The sequence below is a fragment of the Mesocricetus auratus genome, unplaced genomic scaffold (assembly GCF_017639785.1).
Source record: "Mesocricetus auratus isolate SY011 unplaced genomic scaffold, BCM_Maur_2.0 Super-Scaffold_4256, whole genome shotgun sequence".
Lineage (NCBI taxonomy): Eukaryota > Metazoa > Chordata > Mammalia > Rodentia > Cricetidae > Mesocricetus > Mesocricetus auratus.
The window spans coordinates 115,090,554-115,117,828 of NW_024429182.1; the positions used below are offsets into that span (position 1 = coordinate 115,090,554).

General features: G+C 45.0%; 2 protein-coding genes across 4 annotated transcripts in view; one reads left to right on the forward strand and one right to left on the reverse strand.

Moving 5' to 3' along the window:
* The window catches only part of Hdgfl3 (HDGF like 3), a 71,950-nt gene extending 55,520 nt beyond the window's left edge, over positions 1-16,430 (forward strand). Inside the window, exon 6 of one of the 2 annotated variants that reach the window (XM_040729293.1) lies at positions 16,169-16,430. In XM_040729293.1, coding sequence (XP_040585227.1) covers positions 16,169-16,183 — 15 coding nt within the window. In that variant the 3' untranslated portion in view covers positions 16,184-16,430. Of the gene's footprint in view, positions 1-670; positions 5,260-16,168 lie in introns of those variants that run through there. The other variant, XM_005077841.4, reaches the window with a different exon arrangement.
* Tm6sf1 (transmembrane 6 superfamily member 1) lies at positions 3,052-27,275 on the reverse strand. Of its 2 annotated transcripts, XM_005077839.4 has the most exons (10): positions 26,767-27,249; positions 23,068-23,171; positions 19,611-19,708; positions 16,537-16,640; positions 13,881-13,963; positions 13,180-13,301; positions 10,947-11,051; positions 9,237-9,329; positions 8,973-9,092; positions 3,052-3,341 (listed from the first exon to the last, which is right to left on the reverse strand). In XM_005077839.4, the coding sequence occupies exons 1-10, from the start codon at positions 26,856-26,858 to the stop codon at positions 3,150-3,152; spliced, it is 1,113 nt and encodes a 370-aa protein (XP_005077896.1). In that variant the 5' UTR covers positions 26,859-27,249; the 3' UTR covers positions 3,052-3,149. The 2 variants fall into 2 exon arrangements, with proteins under 2 accessions (XP_005077896.1, XP_021087342.1); XM_021231683.2 differs by lacking the exons at positions 3,052-3,341; positions 9,237-9,329; positions 10,947-11,051; positions 13,180-13,301 and having other exon boundaries at positions 8,974-9,092; positions 26,767-27,275.

Here is a 27,275-nt window from a genome sequence, read left to right on the forward strand (position 1 = left end):
TTCTTGTGTTCAAAAGTACAAAGTCAGAGACTAGACATACTCATGTTAACTTTTGTACTTTGTTATGCAGTGTGTGCCACAAGTAACTAAATAAGTATTTTGGGTGATCTGTGGACCACATGAATTTATACAGCTTAACTTTCTAATAGTGCAGTCCTACAGCACAGATTATATCTATTTTAGCGGCTTTGTGTAGACCCAAAGCTAACATTTCCTTAAGTGGCACAACATGCACACCACTACACATTCCTCCCTACCAGAGAGTAGACAGTTTACTTTTGTTTTGTTTTTTGAGACAGGGTTGTTTCCCTGTGTAGCTCTGGCTGTCCTGGAACTCACTCTGTAGACCAGACTGCCCTGGAACACAGAGATCCACCTGTTCCTGCCTGCCAAGTGCTGGGACCAAAGGCAGGTACCTCTATGCCCAGCTGACAAAGTTTACTCTTCAGTGTTATTGTTTGTTTGTTATAACAAAACCCTAAACATAGCATTTAACTTTTGCTAGATAAAAAAACAAAGCCTCTGAAGTGTTTTGCTAAGTATTTCTGCTGCCAAAATGCTGATGCTGGTTCAAACCTTAGAAAAAATAATGCTGTGCCCCAGAGGTGTGGTAGCTTCCCTCCTTAGTATCCTAGCTCATCTAAGGCTTGTTTTATTTGCTTTTTTACAGACCTAACTACCATAATGAATGCTGCATATTGAGAGAAACCACAAGAAGTTTAAATGCTTGATTGTCTAATTCTTGGATTTGATATGAACCAACACATAGTCTTTGTTGTCATTGACAGAACCCCACCCAGTATGTGTGTACATTATTCACATTCCTCTCTGTTCTGTTGAAAGGAAAAAAAGACATTTTGACCTTTTTTTAAGGTTATTGACTTAATTTTATGTTATTTGGTTGCATGAAGTTGCCCTTAACCACTAAAAATTATCAAGATTTTTGCACAGACTTTTCCATGTCTAGGCTCCTTTTCCAAGGCAGTTCTGGTCATCAGCTTCCGGCCTTTACTCCACCATCATCAAGTACTCAGTTAAATAGTAATTCTTTTTAGGTGGCTACTCAACATAATACTTAAGGATGGGATTTTCTTTCTTATAGAACCCAAGAACCAACTCCTAGATACATATTGTTGGTATACTGGAGGTGAAATTAAGTCATCTTTCCATTTTAAGGCCATGTGTAAAGTTTAACTGTAGTATATAATACCTGTTCTGTATTAGAAATAGCTAGTTGGAACTTACACTTCTCAAAACTCATGTTGCTGTGTACACAACCTGAGTGTATATGTGAATCTAGTGAGTCTTTTTGTGTTATACCAAAATAAAGCAAGGATTTATTTTTTTCCCAGTGCCAATATGATTTGAGCTAATCACTCAAGCTGTTCACTTTACACTTGAAAGCTGAAATTAGGAGCACCATGGGAAACCAGACAAAGCATTGATGCTTGAACATAGACTTTTAAAATAAATTTTTCTTTGGGAACTAGAATTAGAGTAGTTAACATTCATCCGCAAATGATTATTATGTGTACATTATTGTCGCTATTGTGGTAATAGAATCTTATTTATTTTTATGCCAGCTTATACTGTGAGAACACTTTAGTCAGTTTGGGTTCCATCAACTCTTATGCTTGTCTTTGGAACATCTTCCGTGTATGTTTGAGGTTTGTAGCTGAAAAGTTTACTGTAAAAAAAATTGAAAACAAAAAAAATGTATTGTTTTTACAGAATAAATCTATTGGAATGTGTACCGGGAGTAAGGTTTGAGGTTGTAAACAACTGAGTTAGTGTTACTTGGCTTCATACATGTAATGTGAAGTATTAATGTAATTCCTATATTAAAGCAAAGATTGACAGCAAGTTGACATTAGAATTAAGTGCAGGTGAGGATTTTATTTTTTCTATCTTTTTTTTTTAATATTCTAGATGTTAGGTTAATTGAAAACACTGGGAAGGACAGGAGTGACTAACAGTATGATCTGCCTGCACATCTAAGAAAACACCAGCTCAGTGGACCCTATGTTTACACATAACCTTATGTGCATCCCATTTTCTTTTGGTTTCTTACTTTGTTGAAGAACTAATGAACATGAAGACAAAATACAAGAAGGCCCAGTGTCATTGGGATGATGAAGATGGTGCTGGGCTGTGAGAGTTAAGTGCAGTCTCCTTATCCCTTCAGGGCAGACTGAGGAGGCTACTATGTTTTGGGCTTGTTTCTGTCATTTAGCAATTAATGGTTTCTTTATTGTATTTATACAGTTCCAAGTATGGAAAGTTCATTAAGAGACAGGGTGCCACATCAGGTTTTATCTTTAAAAGGTACTTTTTAAATTTTGAATATTTTATTCTAAAATTAATGAAATTCATCAAAAGACCTCTTTATTGATCATACTAAAACATAATGGAGAATGTAGATAATATTTTAAATTGGAACATATAACAGATTTCTTAAATAAAAAGTTCAAAATTTGTCATGAAAATGTATACATAAAATGCTTCAAATTTAATAACATTTGTCTTCATAAAACACCAAAAATAATTTTATTGAAAGTATACACAGAAACACAAGAGAAATATTACTATCCATCAATAAAACAAGTGTTCATTTAAGGCTAATAAAGTTGATCTGTGTCATCTTAGCTATTTAAATTCACAATAGAAGTTTTGATAGCATGTTTTTAAAACAGAAATAAGTGATATGCTTTTCTTATGAAGATACTTCAAACAACTTAAAAATAACAATGATCTGGCATTTATATTAAGGTTGTTAATGACTCATACATTTCATATGAAGAAGTTATTTCTCCAACCTGTAATTGCTATTTTGAATTATTTCATATGCATAGTGAATACGGTTAGTCATTTTTATGCTATTTGTAGGCACTAGAGTTGTAATTTTCACACATAATATGTGCAATGTTAAGATTCATGATCACATTCATAGAAAATTTTTGATATATTTCTTTAAACAAGCTGTTTCTCAACTTCAATTTCCCTTCAAAAATGAGAATATGCCCATAAAATACCATTATTTTCATTCACACATACATTGTAGAGAATCTTTATTCTCGTGAGCGTCATGGAAGGGAATGAAGTAGAGGATCAGTTCCATGTAACAGGGTCAGAGAGAGCATGAGGTATATTTATTCCACCTTTTCATCTGCCTTTGTTCTTATGAAGAACTCGGGATTGTAGGTACAACGGTAGGCCAGGAGCTGAGGAAGAACTCCATATGCTATGTTTAATGCTAAAAAAAGGATTTTTGCTTCTTCAGGGACTCTGTAGATATAAGCAGTTCTAGCATGAAGGGAAGCACCAATGTGAGAAAACTGAGCCTGTTTATATTAAAACAAAAAAAGAGTAAGCATGAGATCTGTTCACTTGGATTAATGATCAATTCTGAGTGACTCATTCAAACCATATGCCCTCAAAACCTGTCTTAAGAGCAAAATACCTTCAGATAATCTAGTCTTAATACACAGTTTTTCACTAAATTTAAGGTCATTCTTTATAAAAACTATTCAGATAATGTATCCTATTTAAAGTGTGGTTTTATCATTCCAGTTGTGTGGTTTTTTGTTTTTTTTGCCCAATACCAAACATTTCTAATTTGAATCCTAGGAACACTACATGGACACTCAGCTAAGTCTCACAAATTGGGTTCCAATTAAAAATGAAGTTGAGTTTAAAAGCTAAATTGTAGTTAGTATAATGAGCTACATAAAGAGAAGCAGTGGGAGTCTCAATGTTGTTGGGCAGACTGACTCCTAGAAGCCAGAGCCTCATCAACATGTACTTTTGTTTATTTGTGTATTTGGCTTTGTGCAACTTAATAGCGCTGTGGTTGTTTGTGAGATATACTTGTCAATAGTGTGACTGTGGAGGATTATAAAATGACAGATATGTACACAGGCAACTTTCTCAAGTCAGACTGAAAGCTACTTAGAATCATGAGGGGTCAGCGTAATCCAAGTTGCAGAGCACAAAGGCCAGGGCCTTTCTGTTTATATGCATAGACTCTATTCAGAATGTGCCTGTTGAGTTTTACTTGGCTTGTTTGTTCTTAGTACTTTTCATAAGCACAGAGAAAAACTATTAGAAAAGTAATACAGGCCATAGCAGGATTAAAAACCAAGAAAATATTTTCTCAGAAAACCTGTGTTATTATAAAATGCAAACTCCAAGTCTGCATTTTTTATGTTTGGCTGAAATTCCATTTACACATGAATAAAGACTGAGGGTTTAAATGTAATAAGTAGTAAATTATTGGTATACTGTGATCAAAGTGAAAGATAAAGGGTACTGTAATCTGAAGAGGTGGAAGTAACAAGAATGAATCACTAGAGAACTTGTTTTTAATGCATTTGTTACCTTACATTTCCTACATTTATTGTGCTAAGTGGTTTACAGATGAAAATGCTACTTAGCATTTGATTTGACCTTGACAAAAAAAAGGGCAAGCTTTTATAAACAGCATGTTTAGCAATTTGTATCAATGGCAGATATTTTAATGGGCTACAATTTATAAATTACTGATATATTCTGGATACCTCCAATATGTTTTTGCTACTCTAGAGATAAATTAAATTCCTGTGGTGTGTTGACAAGGACCAACAATCGGATTACCTTCATTGTAATCCACAGGCACTTAAGAGGGCTCTGCCCTCAGACACACCTCCCTAGGGCAGATGGCCAAAGGCCCAGCAAATGTTTGCATCTCAGGGCTACACAGACAAAAGACCTTGAGAATAAAGGGCACTTTGGAGACTGCCTTGAGGAGCTGCGGTTGTGGACAGTCTGGGAACTCTGAACAAAAACTTGGCTCCTGACACTATTTTTCTCTAGGTCCTACTTTAAATAGCTGTTTATCTGAATAAATAACAATTTTCTTCTGGACTAGAGGCCAGTTTTGAACTCTGGTTTTGTCAGATTTGTGGGTTTAGTGATTCTATCCTATAGATTATTGTGTACATCATAAAGCAAGCAGAAATACCATCCATAGTTTCCAAGAGTAACATGAGCAGTTGTATTTGTGTAGACAAGCCTGCCTGAAAGGTCAGTGATTCTGTGGGCCCTTTCCTGCACCAAACAGTGCAGCTAATACCTCATTTTCATGAACAGTAAGGTCATGGCAACATTTAAAAAAATGATCTGTGTCCTTAGATTAGATTGTACGCCTCCTGGGCAGATACTGTGTCTAATGTTTTGTGTGGCACCTATCATTGTTAGAGTTCAATAAACGTTCAACAACAATGGTCTTGTGACTGTCAGAATACAAGAGTCTTTAAAGCATTTCTCTAGCCCTATAGTAGTAGGTCACTACACAGAATGATTAACAGTCCTTATCAAAGGGTGTATGCATGTGAGAAAAGAATCCTGAGGCCAGTTGTCTGCCACTCCTGGTACTGCATAAGGGTGTGTTTGTGGCAACCAACTGAGTGGGCTCCCAACTCTAGCTTCCTCTAGTGTTAAGTGCTCAGGATTCTGGTACAAGAAAAACTGTATCACCTGAGGAGGCTTCCTTTCCCAGACACATACTGGTAAGGAGTACCCAGCACACTTGCTTCCCTGCTTGGCCTGTGGAGCTCAGCCTGGGATTGTACCAGAGCCGAGTGAATGCAGTGCTGCCGAATTTTGCATCTCGGTTATAACCACAATATTCAGTGATGTGACTTAATTCTAGTTTTCTACCTTGCAGAAATAAGAGACAACTGATTCTTTTGTCAGACTGAATGTTTAGAGTGTAAAATGAGGTAATGAAAGTAAGCAAAGGCTAAATTGTAATAGCTCCCTTTCTTGATAGAGAAAATTGGGAAAGGATGACCCTATCCTAATCCCTGTCCTCCCTAATCACAATCCTGGCTCCAAAAAGAAGTGAGGCTTACATGTCCACATGAATGTTAGAGGGCAAAACCTACAGATGTTGAGACAAAGCCCTATCTTAGCCCTTATACAAGTAGATAATCTAGAACCCTGATATTTTAGGGTTTTCTGAGTAACAGCATAGAAGACTTATAATACTGACTCTAGAGCCACATGGCTACATTGGATTATTGCTCCACCACAAAGTAGGTGACAAGGCCCACCTAGGTGGGGGCGTGGGTAGACATACAAAACTAAATACTAAATATCTGCTCATGATCAGGCACTCTGTTGACAACCTTGGCTCCTTGTTGACCTGTTAAGTCCTCTCTCAAAGGATAAGCATGTAAGAAAGTGAAAGGTGTAAGAAATGTCTAAGGTGCTTGATAATAAAGTACCAGAAGTGGGTGGCAGAAAGATTTCTCTTAGTAGCCTAGTTGTCCAGTAGCCAGTTGTCTTCCTAAAACTTTTAAGATATTCCCTAAAGGTTTCTGTGAAGGAAAAACATGAAACTTTTCCTTAAAATCAACCTCTACTGCCGGGCATCGGTGGCACACACCTTTAATCCCAGCACTGGGGAGGCAGAGGCAGGTGGATCTCTGAGTTCAAGGCCAGCCTGGTCTACAGAGCAAGTTCCAGAACGAGCCCCAAAGATACAAACCCTGTCTCAAAAACAAAAACAAAAACAAAATCAAGCTATACCACTTGGCCATATACCCAAATCATCCTGCATGTTACTACAGCCATAACTGGTCCAGGAAAGTCAAGTCTTTTCAACTAGACTGCCCACAGATGGACCTCTAGATCCCTGTATAGCCAAGAATGGAGGAAGCAGTGAACTGGAGGGATGTCACCTGACTCAGCCCCACCCCAGTAGATGTGGGGTTACATAATGCCCACTAGATGCCTGTCCTAAGCCTTTGCCTACTTTTTTTAAAGGTCATTATATGTGAGATACACTTTGATTAAATTGTAGAATTAATCTCAGGAGGCATTTTTCTCAAAATTATTTCTGGGAATCTATACCAATAATTATAAACAGGAGTTTATTATAATTATAGCTTTTACATGTCAGACACAATCATTATCTCTTTATATAGGATCCTATTTAATCCTCAGCGACTTCATAGAAAAAAAATGGTGATCGAGAGAAGTAAAGTAACAGTGGTCATTGAATTAACTAGTGACAACAAGGGGCTTGAGTCAGCTCTTGCAGTTAATCACGTTAACTATATTAACTCTGGTTTTTGTTTTTTTCATTTCCAATGATTCTAACAACATGTAGTCAGCCACTGACATCCAAGGAGCATTGGCGTCAGGACCTTGGGACATCCCATATATGTCAGAATCCTTGGATCGTCAAACCCCTTGCATCCTATGTACATCTTTCTACACGTCTTACATTAGATGACTTACAGTACCAAACAGTGCAAACGCAGTGTAAGCAGACATACTGTGTCCTTTAGGAAATAAAAAAAAGTCTACTTTTTGTCCAGTACTGATAACCATCATGAACCTCACATACTTTTCTTAAACTGGTTGAGTCTGTACATAACTAAGAATCGACTATACTTCACTTGATGGAAAACACTAGTAGTGAATTTATAAGGTCTGTCCTACTTCCCAAGTTATGCCTACAACTTTAGTCCTATAGCAAGCACTGTGTACAAAGAGAGATTTTAAGCCCCCAATGGAACTTGACCTAAAAGATTGCCTGATTTTTATTTTTAAATTTTTGACTGAGCTTGTACTTTGTGAAGAGATTTGGGAGGTTCCTAACACAGCCTGAAATCAAGGACCCAAATCACGCAGTGTGTCATTTAATGACCCAAGAAAATTTGATTTTTTTTTTTTTTGGTCTGTTCTGGTCTCCACAGGTATCAGGTACACAAATGGTGTATAGATACACATGCAGACCAAACACCCATATACATTAAATTAGGATTCCAGGTTTTTTGGCTTGAGGTGGTCGATGGAAGCAAAGCTATTGACAAGGACAATGGGCAACAGGAGAAATGGGGAGGACCAAGAGTCTTATATTTAGTCTGACATGAGATTGAGACAGGAGGATCTTGAGTTCAAGACTATCCTGGGCTACAGAGCAAGATTGTATCAAACAGGAAAATATGTTTTGTTTTATAGACTGATACTTGGTTTGCAAATGTGCTTAAAAACTCAAGTGTGCCTGTTTCCATTACAAAGATGCTGCTTTCGTTCACTTCAGAAGTTTCTCAAAATGCCTCAAAATCTGTTGCGCTAGTGAGATATCCAGGTGAAGTGGTTAAGTTTGGAATTAAACTTAGGAGTCAGCAATCAGGGCTGAAGAGACTGGTCACCAGATTATACTTGTTATCAAAAGATGGGAAAATAAAAGCCCTAGCCAAGGCCTTGAGGATTTGGGATTTAGAGGCTGATAAAGGAGAGCAAACTGGCTAAGCATTTCGCCAGGAATATTTCTTCTGCAGGTTCTATCTCTTTCTATAACTAGACTGAGTACCCTAGGAAGGATTTAACGCACTGACTCCATAAATACTATATTTTTCAACACTGAATTCTGGGGCTTTCTGCCATCATGGTTACTGTACCGTGACTGTATAATTGCTATGTTTTTCTTCTAGTGGGCCCTGCTCTCATTTCCAGGTCAGTGTTGCTTTCATTAAACACCCGCTGTCAGTCAGGGACTTGGCGAGGTGCCAAGGGGAGGGACTGAAGGGCAGGCTCAGCTTTTCAGAAATAGAATTTACACTAAACCAGCCTCCTTGGTTCTGTTGAGTATTGTGCAGCAGAACTCTGGACTCTTTGCTTAGATAGAATAGGCAGCTTGGGAGTACAGCTTTTAACTCTTACCAGTAGTCTTCATGCTCATGGATTGGGAAACAATTTTATAACACAGCAGTGCCACATGCTACTTTTGTGATCCCAGGGGAAATCCTAATTTCACTAGATAACTACATCTACCAGGTATCATTAGTAAGTTAAGTGTGTGTGTCTGTCTGTCTGTGAACTATTTCCTACTCACATTGAGCAGAGACAGGTTTCATAATTCTAATGGCAGCTAGGTCACTAGAGAACTTTCTCAAGAGGGAATATTCTGATCTGAGTACCTGGGCTAGCCCTCCAGCATGGACCAGTGTTATGTCAGGCATCCACGAACATCCAGGAACCACTAAGCCATAAAGTGCAATCACAAAGTAAGGAACAGAATAGAACATGTACGCCAGCATCTGTGTAAGAAAGAAGAAATGAGCAAGTTAACAGCTTGACCTTAACAAAAAGCAAAAACATGAAACATTTTCAAAGATAAATGCTAATTCCTGTGTAGACACCTCATTAACTTTAGAAAAACTTAGGCTTTGTAACTACTTGACCTGAATTTTAGGATAAGCCGCAGGGTCCTTTAGGTAGGGCTCTTGAAACTGTGTGTAGAGTCGGCAGAGCTCAGCTGGGCAATCCAAAGCAATCTAAGGACAAAATGGGTTTGTTATAAATAGTCTTGTCTGGTTATTGGGTTTGCTGATGAGGCTGGGTGGCAGCTTCAGTCATAAGATGCTTCAGTTTTCAACATCAACTGTTTGTCTTTACAGACTCATCAGTAACAGGAAAGACAAATATTCAGACTTCTCTAAAGGACTAAGTCTAGGTTAACAGTGGAGCATTATTCTGGAGACTCTGATATTCACAGCTTCAGCATCTAGGTTTAGTGAGCCAAGGCACAGTTCTTGGTATAGATGACCAGTTCCATGTGGAATAGCTAGCCAACTAGTCTCTCCAGAAGAAAAATAGTGCTTTGTACCAAATTAATCATACTAAGCTCTGCAAGATTCAGAAATAGCATCCACCTCTCTCCAGTGCCTCACAGAGCATGTGGCCTTTGGAAGCTATAAGGGATTACTTGAAAGCAGGGTCCTCCTGTGAAGCCCCTCCTGTCCACTTTGGAAAAGAGCAGAGAGCCGATTTCATCCCTGCTACACTCTAGGCCACAGAATAGATTTTGGCACACCACTGGGACAATCCTCCCTCAGGCACCACTCCTCATATTCTTGACCATAAATGAAATGTTCCACCTAGATGACAGTGTAGATTACAGGCTAGCAGTAGAGTTGGATCTTTGCCCAAGTGCTCATCTGGGAAAGTCCCACCCAACACACATGCACACATCTTTCTCAGGGGCGAGAGGAAGGACATGGAAGGATACAATTGAATCTCATTGTGTGGTGGTGTTGAACTTGGAAATTAGTGCAAACCAACCAACGAATAGGTTCCATGGCATGTCCTCAACTTGTGCAACACCAGAAAGTTTAGAATAGTTGGTAATTGTTTCAGATGAATATGAATAGCAAATAATTCTTAGTAAAATTTCCTCTAAGAATAAATTAGAAAGCTGGGTCATTGTGAAAGATTACTGATGAATTAAGACACAAAAATTGCTTATTGAGCACTTCCTTTGTACAAGGTCCTGTACCAAGAGAGGGTAGTCACTAATCTTCAAATGACACAAGGTAGATCCTAGTAGTTCACAGAGAAGAAAACGATAGGTCAGAGAGGTGGTCACTTTTTAAGGCACAACTAGCAAATGGCTAGTGTTCCCCACAGCTATGTAGGGAAAACCTATGTCCAAAAAACAAACAACAAACAAAAAGTGATAAAGGGCAAAGAGAAAAAACAAAAATTCATGAGTTTTTCATGCCATCCTGCCCCAAACCTAAGCCTAACTCAGTATTATCCTTAGCTGTGAGAAACTCACAAGACCCTGCACAGGTGAGCACTGTTACTCAGGGATTGCTTTATCCTGTCGCCCTATTCTTGAGACTACGTGGATGTTCTGAGCCACAGCTGTATTGAGATCTTAGGGTATCATCTTGACCAAAGATTCCAGAAGAGGAATTTGTCAGTTTGATTTTACACACACACACTATATCTATATATACATACACACATTGCATACACACACTATACATACATATATACACACACACATTGTATACACGCTATACATCTGTACATACATATGTACATTGCATATACATACACACACACACCTGTTTGGAATAGTATATTGTTTTTGATGTTATGCTTACCAAGCCTCTGAACAGGCAAAATCCAGTTGCCAAGAAAAGACACACAACCAACATTAAGTCAAATGGTCTTCTCAGCAGGGCCTTTGCTTGGGCTTCTTGAAGAACCTAAAATAGAGTTTGTTGCTGGAGAACAATGCCAAAGCCAGGGACATGTCTGCAACACTAACTTCCAAGAAGATTAATGATAAGTCTGGAAGATGCACAATTCACATCATAGACCACTGACCACCGAACTTCACAAGTATCTTCTCTAGTGCATCCCCTCTTCCGTGAAATGGAGGTACTAAGCCAGGTGATTTGAGGCCCTTCCAGCTCTAGTCCATATTTTCTCTTGAAACTAGACGTTTATGATTATGAAAGTAAGCAACATGCATTTGAAAAACGAAATTTTAGAATGTAAATCATAACTTGCTACTCTACTGTTAGTTGCTGACACACATTCCCAATCGTGTGGTTTTATTTGGTTGGTTGATCAGCTGTTTGATTGACTGGCTGGCTGGCTGGTTTTCCAAGACAGGATCTCAATTGTGTGACTGAAATAGACTTGGAACTCCCTATGTAGCTCAGGCCTCAAATTCATGATTATCCTGCATCCTACTCCCAAGTACTAGGATTAGAATTCATGTGTGCCACCATGCCTGACTCATATATGTTCTTTACATTTATATGTAAATACATATACTCACATACAACCTTTTTTGCAAAAATAGAATTTAGAACATAAATAGTTTTGCACCTTCACTGAATAACTGCCTGTGAGCCCATCTTCACTTGATTAAAACTTGAAAACACCGTAGAGACATCATCCTTGTCCTCCCACTGCAAGACACTGGGGCATTTTTCCACTGTAACAGTGGTAAAGAAAGCAGCTCTGCATGGAAATCTCTGCAGTGTGTCTGTGATGACTGTCTCAGGACAGGCCTCTGACGTGGAAATGGGTTGGAGGCAGGCTAAACTGCCTTGCAGAATGATTCTGGCGTTCTTGGGTTTTGTTTGTTCTGAGTGATGATTCCTAACAACACTGTGTAACAATGCCCATATCTGTGCTTTACCATTCCAGTAACAAACAATACAAATGGTCCTGTGTGTCTTGTTATGCAAACACTGTTCACACACTGGCATGGAGCCCTTTCAAAACAGTAGAGCGAGGACCAGCGTTACAGTTTACTCTTTCTTTTTAATACCCACTCACTCTTCAAAGACATGTATGAGTGTAGCTGCTGTTGGCCTGAGTTTACACAGCAGTTTCTAAATATTTACAAATTAACTGCATGTAAATTATAATGTACATAGAGCGAGAAGTAAACCTCAGTGGTGGAGTGGTTGTTCAGGACACTGGTGGCCATGAATTCAGCCCCAAAACTCCCCTAAAAAGATACTTTAATGAATTCTACTAATAAGAATAATTTTGGCCAGACATGGTGGCGCATGCTTTAAATTCCAGCCCTGAAGAGAGAGACAGGTGGGTACCTGTGATTTTGAGGCCAACCTTGACTACATAGAGGGTTTGAGGTCAGCTAGGAAGGGCTACATAGTAAGACCTTGCCTCAAAAATAAATAAGTAAATAAATATTTTAAAATAAAAATTGTTTTGTAAGTTGAGTAATATTCTATTAGTTTGTTCTCACATATCTGATAAATTTACAGAACCCTACCCAAAGATCCCATATATATACTGAAGAGAAAATCACTCTTTTAGAAATGAAGACTTAAGCAGACCTGCAAGGCTAGCCTTGCTTCAAACTGACCACCTCAGCAGTAAATGGAAGGGAAGGAGTCTTGGGAGTGCCCCTGCAGCCAGTGTCCTGGGGTCTGCATCCCCAGGGATCAGACCCTATGGCCCTCGTGCATCATCTCGAACACCTGAGCAGTAAATGGTATTACTGAAAGAAGTGTCAGGTGCTCGCACACAGGCCATTGACAACCCAGGCAAACCACATGCTTAGAACTTTATCTGTCACACTAACACAGAAGGGTGACAAGAGCCAAGGTGATCCCTGCAAGGAAAGTCCCCCAAAGTGCAATAGAAGCAGATGGGTTCGGACAGAAGCAGACCAGCTGCCACAATGACAAGGATGCTAGCAAATGCCAAGCTATCAACACAGTCCTATGGATTGAATGCCCCAAATGCTCTGTCCTCACGGGAGATGGAGCCCTCAGAGTCTGAAAACATGTAAGAGGTGCCAGCTACCAGATTGGAGCCTGCATTTATATTTAAGTGTAATAAAGTTACCTTCGATGGATAATTATAGTTTTCTGGTGGTTGATTATAGATTCTGAAGCCAGCCCAGACTGGAAGACATGTATATGGTATGCTTAAGAAGAATGCAGGGCAAATACGTGTTCCGTATTTTCCTATTTAAAAGCGAAAGGAGAAAATGGTCAAAAATCTGTTGGTGCGTAGCTAAACAATAATAGTTAAGCCACCTCCCACCACAAATCGCCTAAAGTTTTGCTATGAATCAGGCAATATTTTTATTAGATAAGACAAAAATCAAAACCATTAGCTGCTTCTTAATGATGATGTCCTATTTACAATATTAAAAATTATATTACTACATATATCCTAACTTTCTGCATGTCTAGATGACTTCTTTTACTTCAGCATGAAGAATCTTTATTTCTGGGTGCATTTGCCGTAAGTTCTCATAGCGTGTGAGAAGCAACATATAATACAAAGAGCTACAAGCAGGATCCATGCATTAAATGCTGGTTGCTTAACTAGCTGTTCAGTACATGCTTCTGAAAATTACTCCAAAGCACTTCTTAAAAGATGAACACACAGAGGGAGATAGAAATAACTTAGCAAAATAGTTTTTATAAGCTTAGAATCTATTAAAAAGCTTAAAAACAACTTTTCTATCTAAAAGCCCTATTGCAAAGAACAAAAAATGGCAACAATAAAAGCATTTCTGTTAAAATAGGGTTTCTTACCTACAATGTTTCCAGGCACAAGAACCACAGTGCTCATTATAATGGATCCAACCCAGTATAGGCCAATGGTTCTGTAGCTTTCTCTACAACAAAATGTTTTGATTCAGTGTGCTTGTCTTGGGATACAAAAGACGACCCTCAGAATTATCTTTCATTCTAGTTAATGGAAGTCCATGAATAGAAACTCACTGAGTCAAGGGATGAGCACAGGGAACCCTGACAATCAGGGACCACTTCCACATGTGACACAGTATAGAACCTTCTTTGTGAGCTTGTGCACTCATGTGTGTGAATGTATGGTATATGTGCCTGCACATGTATGTGTATGCATGCTTGTAGAGACAAGGAGCCTGTGTTGGGGTCCTTTCTCAATTACCCTCCACCTTATTTTTTTGATACAGGGTTTCTCACTGAACCTAGAGCTCTAGCCAACTCAGCTACACTTGCTGGAAGGCAAGTCCCAAGGACCTTCTTTTCTCCAGGTGCAAGCCCTCACACAGTTTACTATGTGGGTGCTGGAGGCTGAAATTGGGTCCTCATACAGCAGGCACTTTACTGACTGAGCTGTCACCCGGTCCCCTTGGTGTAGGAAATTATGCTTTCCACACAACACATGTTGACCTATGACATAGTCTTTATTGATTAGGGATGCATTTAGAAGGGAAAAAAGTTGAAAGATCGTAGCTTAGGATGTAAAGTGAACTTTCTGTGGCAACAGAGTGTGGGCTAAAGCCCCAGAGGTGACACGTCCCTGTGTTCTAAAGGGGCTGCTCTAATCTCAATGGTGGCCAATGTCCCTTCAACTGACAACCCAGAAACAACTCCATACTAGAGGCTGAGAGGAATCCAAAGGGAGAGGCCAGTGTGGAGGGCACTATGTGTTTTCTGCTCTGCTGTGGTCCCCAGCCCAAATGGAGCAACCTACCAGGGCAGGAAGAGAGACAAGCTGGTGTCCTGGAGAACATGATGAGGGAAGGTGGCGGGGACAGCTCATGGAGCTGCACTGTAGCCTCCCAGGGAGCAGAACTGAAAGACCTTCTCTCACTCAGGGCCATGCAGAGACTAGGGAAGTTGAAACTGTCTGCAAAATGTTCATAGCCAAGACTGGAAAGCCATGGTGGGCAGGGAGTGAGAATTCAGCCAAAGGTGCTGGTTATTTCTGAAGGTGGTGTGGCACACAGGTTTCTGTCACAGGCGTCCCCAAAGAGCCCACATGAGCCTGATACAGCTAGCATGTTACAGCAGAGAGTACTGGTACCCAAAACACTACAACTATCCCAGAATCTTCCCTCATTTCTTTAAAGACAGAGACATGCCCCCAGAGGAGCCAGCCACAGAGAATAGAGGAGTGTGATCAAACCCCATGTCCTTGCAATTCTTCAAACCCTAGAGCCACACCTGACCTTGAGGAGAAACTGAAGTGGATGGGATGGAACTCTGGGTTACAATGTGCTGGACTTTGAGTCCTAACGTTTCTGGGAGGAGATGGCTCAGTGGGAAAGGCGCTTCCTGCACAGGCTTGAAAACCCAAGTTCAGATCTCTAGCACCCACGGGAAAAGCCAGGCCTGGTGATGTGCGTCTGTAACTTCAGCATCAGGGTAAGGGCAGGTTCAAGGGTGCTTGGTGACCAGTCCGTCTGGCCAAAACAGTGAGCTCTGGCTGGGTTCAGTGAGAGACTGTATCTCAAAAACTAAGGGGTGAGTCAAAGAGATGGCTCAGTGGGTAAAGACACCTGCCAGCCTAAGTTAGGTCTCCAGGTTCCACATGGTGGAAGGAGAGAGCCCATCCCTGGAAATTGCCCTTTGACCTCCACACACCTACTAGAGCACTTGCTCTTGCATGCACGTACACACACACACACACACACACACACACACACGCACACAGGTACACACACACACACACACACACACACTAAAACATAATTTTAAAAAATAAGGTAGAGGCCAGGGGTTGGTGGCCACGCCTTTAATCCTAGCACTCGGGAGGCAGAGGCAGGCAGATCTCTGTGAGTTCAAGGCCAGCCTGTTCTACAGAATGAGTGCTAGGATAGGCTCCAAAGCTACACAGAGAAACCCATCTCAAAAAATAATAAATAAATAAGGTAGAGAAGAAGTAAGGTAGAGGAATACTCCCAACATCAACCTCTGACTTCCATACTAGCCTGCATAAATGAGTACACAGTCCCACACGGGTACACACACACACACACACACACACACACACACACACACACACAGTGAAAGTTTGTTGTTGATGTCATGTGTTTGTTTATTTGTTGAGACAGACTCTCCCTGTGTAGCCCTGGCCTGGAACTCACTCTGTAGACCATGCTGGTCTGAACCTCGGAGACCCACATTTTCCCACCTGGATGTGGGATGAAAGGCGTACAAGACAGCATCATGCCAAGAGAGAATGTTCTTATGAAATCATAAGCAGAAACCTAAGAGATCACTCTGCCTGAGCTGCCACCAAGGTAGAGGGACAACTCAAAGGGCTTTGTTAAAATGACAGTGACACAAAGAAAATAAAGCTTTGTCCAACTCTTAGACCGTTCCTGTCCTGGCATACATGTGTGTACTCGCCTCTCTGTGTGTTTTCTTTACATACCCCTTATCAGTTGCATGGGTACACACACCAGGAGAGCTAACTTACTCCCATGCTATGGCGGCCACCATCACCAGGTACATCAGGTAGTGAACAGAGCCATCCCAGTAGCAGATCATGTGCCCATAGGCCGTGTTCAGATACGGTTCACCCTAAGGAAAGCATTAAAAAGATTTCCATTTTAAGGAGACTCACATCTTTAAATGCAGGACAACAGATCTGGATTGCAAATAAAACAATAGAACTAAGTGATGTTTGTTAACTGAGCTGAAACCGCTTCCACACAGTTGGTAGGACTGAGAAAAAAAATGACTTTATCCTGGGGCAGCCAAAACCAGGGTCTGCCATGGTGTCAAATAGGAGAGTCCCTAACAAATTAGGATTTGGTTACTCAACCAAGGTTTGTACAACAACATAAAGGCATCAGGTGGCTTTGTGAGCAATCCCAGCCAACTGGGGCAAGGTCAAACTTGCAAGCGCTTGACCCTGGCCGGAAGGGTGGCCCAGGAAGGCCCTGACCACTGGTGCCACCTGCTGACCTTAAGCAGTCATGCTGATCTTGTGGTGGGCTGGGCAGCACATGGGGAAGTGCCCATGTCCAACTCCACACACGGCTTCCTCCTGCCCGTTAGTCGGCCTCGCTAACAGGTTTGTGGGCTGGTCAGGCCCGTCTGTCTGCAGAAGGGAAAGCAAGTTTCAACGCTTCAAGACTTGCCTGAGGTCACATAGCTCCTAAGGAGCAGCACATGCATCACCAACAAGAGCTATTTTTAGTTTCATGAACACAAGATTGTATGATGCACTATGTCCGTTTCCCTTTCCCAGGTAGTCGTGTTTCGGGGCCCCATCAGATATGGATTCGTCAATGTTTTCTTTTTTCCTTCCCCTAGAGCCATGCTCTCCCAGAGTGCGTCTCATGTCTCCCTAATATGCTCGCAGTCCTTTAACTAGGAGAGGTCTGAAACTGTATCAGCCAGCCATGAGACAGTCTATGAAACTCTGTGGCTCTGTTCAGCCACCACATCAGCCACCACCTCTACCCCAAAAAAAGCCACACCCAAACTTCTAGCCCTATGCCTGGCCACTGCCTGTTTCTCGTACCCATGGTGCTCTGACTGCATAATTCCAACTGATCTCCTGCTGCAGCCGTTCCTGCCTACACACTCAGCTCTGAAAGTCAGCGCTGGCCTCTTTGGAGAGCTAGACGGACACCCATGGGCCCTTCAAAGCCACCTGAACTCCTTCAAGTCACCTTCTTCTCCCTTCAGCCAAGCCCTTCCTGGCCTCTACACACCCCACTCAGGCAGCTCTGAGCTCTCCGATGCACTCCTTGGACAAATATCACTTACGTTATGTCCATGCTGTCACGTTAGGTGGCTTCCCTTCTCATCATAGCATAGGCCAGGCCTTCAGAGTCACACACAGAGCCCCTGCTGCATTTCCAAATGGGCACCCTACCCCTCCCTACTCCCCACATACCACACTCCAGCTGCAGTGCAGGACACATGCAGCCCCCCTCTTCCTGAAAGTCTGCAGGCCAAGGCCCCATCTCTTCCACTAGCCCCCCAGTTTTTATCACTGTTACCCCCCAGCTTCCTTGCTTGCACCTACTACCCAAATTCTTGCCAACACTAGTGGGTTGCTATCTTGGCCCCTGAGCGGCATCCTCCCTCCTGAAGGCCCCTCCTCTGGGTTCATGGGTCCCCTCCCCAGGCTTCCTTCTGCCTCTGTCTGCCCACCCACCACTCACTGTCCATCAACCCCCATGGAAGCAACTCTCTTCTCCAAATTGAAGTGTCAACTCTATTTGGGTGACTCCTGAGTCTCTCTGACGGAGCCATTCCTCAGAAGTCCAGACCTGCACAGCCCTGCCAGCTGGGACACTAGTAGATGTCCCTTGAGCACCCAAAACTCCACATGTCCCCGGATGAACTCAGAATTACCCTGCAAACACTCCTGGGGATACAAGCACTACTAGGCCTCCTTTCCAGACATTTGCCCAAGCTGTCCCTTCACCCTGGAAGACCTTTCCCTTCCTATGCCATATAGAGAAGTATGTGTGGTCCTCTCCCAAGACCACTCTGAAATGCTATGGAAACGGCAGCAACTAAGAGGCCTTCCTGGGCGTTCCCAGAGCCCATTCATCTGTGCTGAGAGTCCCTCTGTCGTCACACCCAGGCCAGTGCCATCCTCCTTCACATGAGTATCACTCCTCAAGCCTCCCACTTAGTAACACCAGCATTCTAACAAACCCCCAAACAGGAATTAGGATATCACCTGGGCCTTCCTCTCCATCACCCCCAACTGGACCCCAAATCCCACTCAAAATCCCTAAAACTCACTCTCTGTTTGCCCTGCGCTGCCCCTGGGCATCTTCTTGCCCTTGCTGGCCTTGCAGAAGCCACCTTACGGATAGGATATCCCACTGCATGACATGGTCCCCACACACACAGGCTTGCCTTCTTCTCTGGCTCAAATGCTCCCCTCACACACTCCTGGGGAGACATAAAAGCTCCCCAGTATTTGAAACACAGAAAGGCAATAGACAATACTGTTTTCTCCTCTGCTTCCTGTTTTCTGTGATCTTAAGTAGGTCACTTGGTATCTCCAGGACTGGATTCAGCCCACTAAAAGTTAGAAAACAAGACTGGTTTTCTCAAAAGCTATGGTTTTGTGGTAAGGTGTTAATCGCCAGACTCAGCAAGCTTAAGTAAGTAATTTCAATATAATATATATTAATATAATATATAATATATACAGTCCAGCCTGGCCTGGAACTCACCATGTTGTCAGCCTGCCCTCAAACTTTCAGCAGCCTCCCAAATACTGAGCAAAATTACAGGTATACTAGACTTTGGTACCTGAGATGTTTAAGACGGATTTGGGATCTCTGGGCTTATAATTCAGTAATAGAAACCCAAATACTAAATTCATTTGAAGTTCTTCGCTTAAAGAGTGCAGGAGGTGTGGCAAAGAAAGAGTGGTCTCCGGCCTTCTGTGGTCTGCGGCTGGCTTGTCATGTGCCTGCTGAGACTGGATGAGTGACTGGGGGAACACTCTGACTGACAGCAGCCTGCATTTGAGGCACCCGGTCACAATGCAACCCTTGAGCAACTCCGTACCTCTCTCAGGTAATGTGTCATAAACCCGTCAATGACGCCATCTTGCTCCAAGCCTATGATGAGGTTCACCACGCTGGTAAATCCAAACACCGCATACACTAGAACAAAGGAGGCAGCAGCTGAAAATGAACGTCACGGGAAATAACAAGGAAGGGGCATCCACGGCTATCCTGGAGTGCTGCTCATGTCTTCCCAGAAAATGCTGGGGCATTACCACACAGACAAGCAGGCTGCACCTACCGCACCAGCTGGACATTTACCTGTCTTCATGGACCTCCCTGTACTTACCCAAGGCTCTCACTGGGGGAATTCATGTCAGAGACAAAGAATCATGGTGTCCCAGAAGATTCTTCCAGACTACCTTCACCATCCTCTCTCCCTTCTCGTGAAACCCACAGCCCACCTGAGCAGCAGGAGCTATGGCAGTAACCAAACAGTCAAAGAGACACTCAGGCAGTCTAGAAAAGATGGGTCATCTTAGTGTGGCATGCACGCCAACTGAGAGTGTGTCCAACATTATTAGTCTTCCCTGGAGGTCCTCAAGACAGGTAGGTGGCTGACGTGCAAGTGACAGTCAACAATTAAAAAAAAGGCAGTGACTTCTTTGTTTGTTTCTTTGGTTTTGCTTATTTGTTGTGTTTCTTTTTTTGTTTTGTTTTGTTTTTCAAGACAGGGTTTCTCTGACTGTCCTAGAACTGGCTCTGTAGGCCAGGCTGGCCTCAAACTTGGAAATCTGCCTGTTTCTGTCTCCTGAGCTCTGGGATTAAAGGCATGCATGCACCCCTGCTGCCCAGAAAAAGGCACATGAAGTGCTGGAGAGATGGCTCAGAGGTTAAGAGCGCTGCCTGATCTTCCAAAGGATCAGGGTTAAATTCCCAGCACCCACGTGGCGGCTTATAGCAGTCTGTAACTTCGGTTCTAGGGGATCTGACACCCTCACACAGATATTCATGCAAGCAAAACACCAATGCACATAAAAATAAATAAATTATAAAAAATGCCCATGAGATGGGACACCTGAAGATGCAGGGAGGAAAGCGGCCTCGTCTATGGAATCCAGGCAAAATCCCTAACTAGGTTTTAAACAGCACAAGTGTCCAACAGCTAAGGAGTGTTTTAACAGCTGGCGAGTCCGCTCAGGGCATGTGAGTCCATCAAGAAAACTGCATTCTCAGCCGGGCGCTGGTGGCGCACGCCTTTAATCCCAGCACTCGGGAGGCAGAGGCAGGCGGATCTCTGTGAGTTCGAGGCCAGCCTGGTCTACAGAGTGAGTTCCAGGACAGCCTCCAAGACAATACAGAGAAACCCTGTCTCGAAAAAAACTAAAAAAAAAAAGAAAAAGAAAAAGAAAAATGCATTTTCAAGTTATAATAAATTGGTGTCTGAGACTGTGGAACAGGAAGGGGCAATAGAAAACCCAGTCTGGGTTGGGCAGTGGTGGTGCATGCCTTTAATCCCAGCACTCATGAGACAGAGGCAGGAGGATCTCTGTGAGTTCAAGACCAGCCTGGTCTACAAGAGCTAGTTCCAGGACAGACTCCAAAGCCACAGAGAAACCCTGTCTCAAAAAAAAAAAAAAAGGAAAGAAGGAAGGAAGGAGGAAGGGAGGGAGGAAGAGAGGGAGGGAGGAAGGAAGGAAGGAAGGAAGGAAGGAAGGAAGGAAGGAAGGAAGGAAGGAAGGAAGGGAAACCCAGTCTGTGAACACAAACGCTGTGAGGAAAACAAAAGGAGAGTGGGGAGCTGCCTGCGTGGGAAGCGATAGGAGGAGTGGTCCCTGAGTGTGCTTCCCCAGGCTCTACTGAGTCCTGTGCTGCTTCCGGCTGGTTGATTTCCAGGTGAGGAGCCATCATGTCTCCTGGAAAACGAGCCACTGAGTACATAATCCACTAGCAGCTGGTGACACCCATAGAGGGTCAGACACTGTCTTAAGGTGACAAAGATACAGTCCCTGCCTCCTGCTAGGTGAGGAACCTGCCCAGGGCTGGACCCCAAGGCTCAAGGGTCCTCAAAGCTGGAACAGAACCAAGGACACAAGAGTGGCTGCCATGCTTCAAAGATGGGGGGATGATGTATCAGTGTGGGCTCCCTGGGTGGGGAGGAAGTGGGAGGATAGGCAGAACTGGGAGAATGTTCTCGGACCAGATCAAAACAGTGGGGACACGAATAAGGGCCGCTCTGAAGTCAGAGGGGCACACGACAGGCTTGCGGTGTCCTAAGCCTCATCCGTGTGTGTGCAAACGGAGAAACCGGTCAGTTACAATTCCCTCTCCTCTTTTGCCAAGGCTCGCAGTGGTCAGAGAAGGCTTCCCACGCTTTTGATGAGGGTGCGCAGCCTGTTCTGACCTTAGGATGTAACTGGAAGTGACAGGGGTCAACTCTAACCAAGGCGTTGGGGACATCCCTTTCCTTCCTCTAACCCTCTGTGTATGCTAAATCTACCCGCAGCCAGGAGCAGGGCATCTCACCAACCCACAGGCCAGTGAGCAAGGAAAACAGACACCCATTGCTAGAGACACAGAGATGTGAGGCGTGTTTGACATCAGTAGAAACGTAATGAGTAAAATACACAAAGCGCCTGGCCACAGGAAGTACCGCAAGGCCAGTTACAGCTTTGCCTGAGACAGCGTGTGTAACGAAAGGGGTTTGGTGTTGTTCTCCGTGACCGTGACCACACTTCTGGCCAAGTGGAGGGATGTTCATTGTGAGTATTGAAATTATACTTCTGGAGGGCTCAGAGCCAGGCACATGACGTGCTCAACCAATGGCTTTTTTGTCTTTATTTAATATATATCTTTATCTGTCAGGTGCTGATGGAAGTCTCCAACAAATACTAATATCTGACCAGCTCCCCATGGTATTATTTCCCTCTTTAGACAAATGTGTAGGCCAGCGTTCTCAGCCTGTGGGTCACAACTGCTGATATGCAACAGGAGTTGTGTATCAGATATCCTGAGTATCAGATATTTACATTATGATTCATGCATAGCGAAATTACAGCTATGAAGTGGCAACAAAAATAATCTTATGGTTGGGGGCTACCGCAGCATGTGGGACTGTATTAAAGGGTGGCAAGCTTAGGAAGGTTGAGAACCACGGGTATAGACTGAGACAGGGTAAATTCAATCCCACAGGCCAGCAGCCAGCTGAAGGCAGAGAGCCCAGCCGGGAGGCTGAGGTAAGAGCATGCTGGGGGCTCAACAGGGTGCCTGGAGGAGGCCCGCCTGGCCCTGCCAGTCACTCTCTAGCAGAACTCTATTTAGAAAGTGGACACCACAGCCTTGTAGGGGAGCTTAGAGAGAAGGGCCTTGTCCTGAAGAGCCCTAAACTTCCAGTTTCTGTCAGTCGAGGGCTCAGAACAGTCACAGCCCAGAAGGAATATGTACCCAATGCCCAGCTCCCTGCCAGAGTGAAATACAAACCCTTTCCCTCTGAGGAGCCTACCTACCAACAGACCTACCGTAGAATAGAGGGTCCCGTGGTGGTTTTCTTTTGACAAGGACACGAGCCAAAAGGGCCACCAGGAGCAGGATGAGGGCAGCAACCCCAACAATGGTCCAGGAACTGTAAAAACCAAAGCAGGGAGGCGGTCACTAATCACAACAAACACAATGGTGCCTGGAATTTCCTGGCTATTGAAGGCACTTGCTCCCCGTACTGCAGGAGGCTCCTGGAAGCCAGCCTCAACTCCGACACTGAAAAGTTCCTGCAGTTTGTCTCCAGCATGCTGGCCTCTCTGGGTCACAACCCCATAACACTCATGGACCAGAACTCCGGTCCCTCACTCATTTCTCCTTCCCACCTGTGTCCTGTGCCTGTCTCTCCCCTACCCTCCCTTTTCCCTAATATGGCTGCAGCCTCTATCTCCTGTTTCTCCAGCCCTTCACGGCCTAACCACTAAATCTGTCACCTCCCCTGGGCCAGCCATAAACCCTCAGTGTGATTGCACAAGCCCTCCAGGGAGAGACCTGTAGTTCGAAGTGGGCTTCCCTGGGTGGTAGGCACTGCTGCTGGCCGTATGAGACTCCGGATGAACAAGAGAGGCCTCTGTCTATGTGGAGGTGCTTACCCCCATGAGTTCTGAGCTCTGCTCGCCATAAGGTCACCCTAGTCCTACAGAGATACCTAGATCGCCAACACCGATAGCGCTTTGGATTCTGGACAAATACCTACGTGGCCCTCTCTGTCAGCTACATACACCATCAGCTCCCCACTGCCACTCAGAGATGCTACAAGCACCAGTCCTCAGCGGGGACACCTCCACACACCATGGCCTAAACACTGGGATCTTCAGAGAGTCTTCACCACATACCTCTTGGGGGATGTATGGATGGAAGGAGAGATGATGGACAGGTGAATGAATGGTGAGTACATAAGAGACACGGATAACGGGTGGAGAGGTGGCAGATGAAGATTGGATGGGTGCATGGATGAATTCTGTAGTATGATGAGAAGGAGACTGGTCTGTGTGTCGGGAGGTTTCTGACGCCTCACAGCAGTGGATTCTCCAGGCGCTTCACAGAGGTCCAAAGCAGAGGAAGGAGAAGCAGCCATGGCTCACAGGCGTGATGCTGCTCTCCGACACCCAGGGGGGAGAGAGGCAGGTGGGTGAGCCATATGACAGGGTGTGAGCCTACAGGCAGGTGCTTGTCAGCAGTCATCCCTATCCCTGGACACCGGTGGCTGAGCTCATGGACCTGGGCTCTGATGGAGTGTGACAGGCAGCATGAATTAGTTCAGGGTGTCCCCTCGTGTTCTCAGGAAGACAAGTGAAGAGAGACTGGGGCAGTAGGTCATTTCTGCCTCCCAGCTCTCTTCCTGGAGACCCTCTGGGGGAAAACAGCACATGCCCAAGGCAGGCAGCAACAGGTCTAACTGGGACTCCAGGTGGCGGGTAGAGGGAACTTTGAATAAGCCATGGGTTGTTAGCCTTGACTGGTAGGAAGTTACTCTTTGATGAATCAATCCCCTGGGCTGCCACACAGCCCTTTCTAGGCTGCTCTCCCAGCAAACACCAGGCTAGCCCTCCCTCGCCCCTCCTTCCCTGCTAACACATACCCCAGAATACCTGCAAGGTTCTGTTCCCAGATCTCACCATAACTGAAGTATGTGGGTGCATGTGAGAGACTCCCTAACCCCTTCCTGACCCGTCAAATCTATCTGATCATCCTATTTCTCAGAGTTCCATAAAGGCCTTGGGAAACAGAAGCTCCAGTCATGAAAGACCAACTAAAAGCCTGCTGCACTCGAGGCCGGGCAGAGCAGTACCCAGATGAGCAGCGGCCTGGGAAGGTGACCTCTGGCCACAGGAAGGAACTCTGTGGGGAAAGCGAGCCTTGAGTCCGAGGGGGTTCAAAGCAGAAATGTCTGATCTGGAGGGAGGGAGGACCCACAAAGGAGGAAGTAAATGTCTGATCTGGAGGGAGGGAGGACCCACAAAGGAGGAAGCGGCAGTTTCATTCATGTAGGGCCATCGAGTTAAGTGTGTCTTCAGCATCAGCAATGGGGAGAGAGGAAGGAGGGACGGCCTAGGGACAAGAAGGTGGACCAGGTGTTAAAAATCAGAGAAAGTTGGTGCTCTGGGGGGGCGGGGAGCTGAGGCTCAGAGAGGAGGAGTCTTTGCCACTGTCTGTCCTGGAGGAAGCCAGGGCCAAGGAGAACTCAGTAGACGGCACAGACACTAGAGCAGCCGTGTGGCTTACCAGGAAGGGGACAGGAGGAGGAAGAAAGGGAACAGCTGTGAGGGAGGTATTATGCCTGCCGGGTTTATTTTACAGGAGAATGGGAAGGCAATTCACTCCAAGACTCAGCGCTGACCAGTAACACGCAGTGACACACCAACACGCAATGACACACCGTCAAATCCTCACCACCACCAGCAGCCCTCCCTAGCCAGCTCTTCCAGCAAATACCTGCCTATCGCAATCACTTCCTTCCCCTACCATGCTCACCCCCTCCCATTGCTCACAAAGTTCTGCCCCCAGACCTTGCCATAGCCGAAGCGACCCTGTCTCCAAAAACCCTTGCCTAGTCGGCTTGCTTTGTTGTCCTCATAGCAGGCTATTTTATGTTCATGCATCTACTAGTGTCTGTTTCAGTTCATGGCTCCTCGGCCATTCCTGGGCTGTTCTCAGCTAGTCCTCAGCTTCTGCGAGGGGTCCAAGCTCAGAGGAGTGTTCAATAAGCGTTCACTGAGCTGCTTGTGGTACTACTGTAGCAGCCAGGGTCCCTGTGCACTCTGTGGACAGGGACAAACGTCTGGCTGCCCAGAGCCACTGCTTCAGGAGATGCACCAAAGGTGGGGTTGGTCCAAGGGCAGATGCAGCCTGCGCCTAAGATAGCTTCTCGGTGCTCAAGTTGTCTGGATGAGGTAACCGCAGCAATGAGAGATCATCCACTGACTGTGTGCTAGCAGTCTGGCGGTCTGGAGGGGCTTGCAGGGTATAGACTGATGCAACTTCCTTAGTACCAACTGCTGTGGAAAAATAGAAGGTTACTTCCTCCCCCAGAAGGCAGCAACCAAGCTCAGCAGGGCCGCCTTTGGTGCCTTACCACCAGTCAGTGATCCCTTTGGAGAAGTGGGAGGCCAGACTGGGACCCGGAGTCCTTACAGACTCCTTCGGCTCCACCCGTTTCTTCAGCACCGAACCTTTGCCCCGGGCCAGCATCCAGCCTCTATTCCTTTCGCAGCGCCTCTCCACCAAGTTCTCACAAGACTCTTAGGATGCTAATAGTGTCCACTTGACAGACCACAACACTAAAGCCAGCTCAACTGCAAAGTGACGCTCAGAGAAACAGGAATATTTCTGCTAATCTCTCACACACTTTCTTTAAAAAAAAAAAAAGTAAGCGTGTGAAAGTCCATACATGGAAAACGATCCAAATAAACCAGGCTTGGGCCTTCCGTGTTGCTCTGTACCCTCTGGTGTCTGAGAAACGCGGAGGCAGGAGCATTGCGGTATTGACCTCAGTAATCCCTGCTACCCACCCAGAACCAGCAAAGAGCAGGAGCCCAGTCCTCAGACCTTGAACTGCCCTACCCTAAATGAGGACCCAGGGCTAGGTGACCTGGCTGTCTCCCTCATGCTTCGGGCGTGCAGTTCCTGGACGCGACCCCAGTCCCGCGGGAAAGTTGCAGACCCCGCGCGTGTTCACTCACTCGTGCTGGGCCGCCAGGTGGTTGAAGATGTAGGTGACCGGGATGGCTGAGAGGGACAGCACGAACACCCCGGTGGCCGCAGAGGCACTCATCGCCGCCGCCTCGTCGCTTGCTCTTCACCGCATCGCGCCCGGGTGCCCCCACCCCAGCTTCCGGCGGCGTCGCGCCCCTCGCCGCTGCCCTTCCAGGCGCCCCCTTGCCGCGTCCCCTCGGCGCGTCCCCGTCGCTCGCCGCTGCCCCGCGCGCGCAGTGGCGCCACCCGGGTGCGCTAGGGCCGCGGGTACGATCCAGAGAGGCGTCCCCGCCCGGCTCCTACTAACGAGTGCGGGGGTTCAGAGGCCGCCGCGACGAGACAAGTGCCCCGGGACGCTTGCTCTCAGGGAACAGGAGTGGCCGGGCGAAGGACGCCGGTCACAGCCGGGAGCTGGGCATCCTCGAGCTGGAGTGGCACTGGGCTGAGCCAAGGGCCAGCGGTGGGTGGAGCCAGACCCGAGGGTGTCAGAACGTGC

Coding starts and splice junctions, on each gene's coding strand:
- Tm6sf1 (XM_005077839.4), bottom strand. CDS start 26,858: ATGAGTGCCTCTGCGGCCACCGGGGTGTTCGTGCTGTCCCTCTCAGCC. Junction 19,709..23,067: donor ACGGGACCCTCTATTCTACG/GTAGGTCTGTTG, acceptor CCTTTGTTCTAG/TGTATGCGGTGTTTGGATTT. Junction 9,330..10,946: donor TTTGCCTGTTCAGAGGCTTG/GTAAGCATAACA, acceptor TTTTGTCCTTAG/ATTGCTTTGGATTGCCCAGC.